Source organism: Volvox carteri (assembly GCF_000143455.1).
Source record: "Volvox carteri f. nagariensis unplaced genomic scaffold VOLCAscaffold_83, whole genome shotgun sequence".
Classification (NCBI taxonomy): domain Eukaryota; kingdom Viridiplantae; phylum Chlorophyta; class Chlorophyceae; order Chlamydomonadales; family Volvocaceae; genus Volvox; species Volvox carteri.
In genome coordinates, this window is record NW_003307626.1 from 121,306 (window position 1) to 124,134 (window position 2,829).

General features: G+C 60.9%; 1 protein-coding gene across 1 annotated transcript in view; it reads right to left on the reverse strand.

Annotated features, from left to right (window-relative positions):
- VOLCADRAFT_99165 (uncharacterized protein) overlaps positions 1-2,829 on the reverse strand; it is a gene marked incomplete at both ends in the record, with an annotated part of 20,964 nt that overhangs the window by 15,470 nt on the left and 2,665 nt on the right. Inside the window, 4 exons of the mRNA XM_002957966.1 lie at positions 216-247; positions 635-1,289; positions 1,899-2,108; positions 2,366-2,504. Coding sequence (XP_002958012.1) covers positions 216-247; positions 635-1,289; positions 1,899-2,108; positions 2,366-2,504 — 1,036 coding nt within the window. The remainder of the gene's footprint in view (positions 1-215; positions 248-634; positions 1,290-1,898; positions 2,109-2,365; positions 2,505-2,829) is intronic.

Genomic DNA, 2,829 nt, shown 5'->3' on the forward strand with positions numbered 1-2,829 from the left:
CCGCCGCCGCCGCCGCCCCGCAGCAGCGTCCTGACGGCGCCGGCGGCGCCGCTGACGCTGGCCAGCGGAGGTGGCGGCTGGCCGCTGGAACCGCCACCAACAGCGCGGCGCCTTCCGGCGGCGGCGCCGGCATGTAGTTCAGACAACGGAGTTATGCCGTACTGTTGTGTGGAAGGTACGACAGGTTCCCGTACACCTTCTCCACCGCTACTCACTGGCTCAGCTGGTGCTGTGGCTGTAGCTATAGCTGCGGTGGTGGTGGTGGTGGTGTTATTGACGGAGATGTTTGAATTTGTGGATTCCGACTGATGGACTCCGATATGTGTGGATGCACATCGCGATGGTGTGTTTTGGCGGGAACTTTCATGTCCATGCCCCTGCCGGCCGGGGGTATGATGTGGATGTGGACGGCGATGTCGATATCCATGATGATGATGATGACAATGGTATTGATCTTGCCGTACTCCGCTGCTGGTACTGGTACTGGCCAACCCATGGGTCAGATGGCGGGGCACGTCGGCGGCGGACAGGGCGCCGACGCTGCCGCCAGCGCCGTCAGCGGCGGCGGCGGCGGAGCCATCATCGTCGGGCCCCCTCACGCCAGCGGCGGCGGGCCCGCCTTGTCGTGCCGTACTTTGCGTGAAGGGCTGTAGCACCCAGTCCACTACCGGAAGCTGTAGCAGCTGCTCACACACGTGCCGCTGGAGCCGCCGCTGCGCCTCAAGCATCACTTGCATGAGGTCCTGCTGCTGCTGCGGTAGCTGCTGCACAGGACGTACGGAAGAAGTGCCGGCGCCGCCAGCGGCGCTGATGGTGGCAGCGGCGTGGTTGCCCGTCGACGCAGCCTCGCGGGTCAGCGACGGCGACGGCGGCGGCTGCAGCGGAGCGGTTGGGAAGGGCGAGTGTACGAGCGCCGCCAGCGGCGGCACCGTCGGGCCCCGGCCCGGGCCCTGGTTCGCGAGCTCTCCATTAGATAAACCAGAACCCCTCAGGCCAACTGTATCTGCCGTACTCTGCCGTACAGTTCCGGAACCCGGCGGCGGCGTCGCCGTGCCTTCCCTTGCCGGTTGCGAGGGCGGTGACTGATGCGGCTGGCGTGACTGGTGCGGCATCAACTCCGCAGACGGCGGCGGCGGCGGCGGTGGTCCGTACGACAGCGTCGTCGTACGGCCATCCCGCAGCGCCAGCTCCTCCTCCGATCCCAGCCCGGGTACGAAGTTGCGGGCGTTATCGGGGGTGTCCTCGGGGTAGCCAAACCAGGAGAAGTTGGGGCCCTGGACCACCGTTACCTGTGTGTGTATGTGTGTATGTATGTGTGTATGTACGGTACAAGTTCGGTAATGCATCATCAACTGAAAGGAAAGAAGGAAGTTACCAGCAACTGCGCCACCCGTCAGTCAGTCAGTCTGTCAGTCAGTCAGTGCCCCCCCCCCCGCTACCCCGCTCTCAAGCCGACAGACGAGCGGGGACTACTCGCCTGCCGCGGGCCCCCCTCCGGTCAGTTCTACTTTGGGTTTACTGCTTTTCTTCTGCGCTTATTTTAGTCTTGGCGGCTAGGTGGGTAGGTAGTTTTTTCCGACATCATCTTCATTACATCATCCCGAAGTCGCCGCCTTCAAGAACGCCTTTTGGTCAGTTCTACTTCTGGTACACTTTTGCCCTGGCAGCAGCTTCACTCGTTCACGTGGTTCGTCTTTCGCCCCCCCCCTCCCCCCCATATGACGCGGCCCCATACAGGCGGTGAATACACCGACACCTATTGACAACCACCCCTCACCCCCCCCCGCGGCCTGACTGCCCCTGCCACCTCTGAAAAGCACTGCAGCTCTCTCTCCCCCTCTCTCTCCCAACTCGATCCCCCCATACACATACATACATACATACATACTCGCACTCACGTCTGGGGCCTCCAGGTGCATCCTCAATACGGCCTGTCTGTACACAGAACCGGTCAGGGGCTCCAGGTACAGCGACACGGCGGGCAGTACGGCATGGGAGCGCTCGGCACCCCCCCATTGCGGCCCAACCGTTACCGGGCCCAGCCGAATTAACGGAACCACACCGGTCACACCCCCCAGTCCAACCCAGCGGATGCGACCCAGGGAGACCTGGAGGAAGCGGTGGGGGGGAGGAAGGGGGTGGTGGGGAGGGGGGGAGGGAGAGGGAGGGGAATCACACACACACACACACACACGCAAAAGGAGTCCGGGGGAAGGGGAAGGGTGCGAGTGCAGGGCAGATGACGTGTGGCATTTGACATGCAGCAGAGTCCTTTTAAAATCCTCCCTCCCCTATACGGCACAGCTCCTGTGCACCTATACGTTTATATGTGTATGTACGTCAATTGTACGTCAACCATACCCACATCTCGTTGCAGTATAACCGCCGCCCGTTGCTCCCAAGTGGGCATCACGTGAGCGTTGACCACGGGCACAAGTACGGCATTGATCACGGCAGTTACGATGACGCACATAAGCCCCACCACAAAAGCCAGCCGAGTGTACCTGAAAAACACATATGCAGAAGCATACATACATACATACATACATACATACATACATACATACATACATACATACATACATACATACACAATCTCTGTAACGGGCAGTTAGGGGGGTTGTTAGGGGCCCATCCGGACTTCCAGCCGCCGATACCCCCGATACCGGGGGAGTGGGGACGTTTCTTCCCCCCCCACACACACACACCAATACAGACCTTCCCCCCTCACACCAATACATATCTCCCCCCTCACACCAATAATACACACCTCCCCCCCTCCCCTCACACCAATAATACACACCTCTCTTCCCCCCCTCACACCAATAC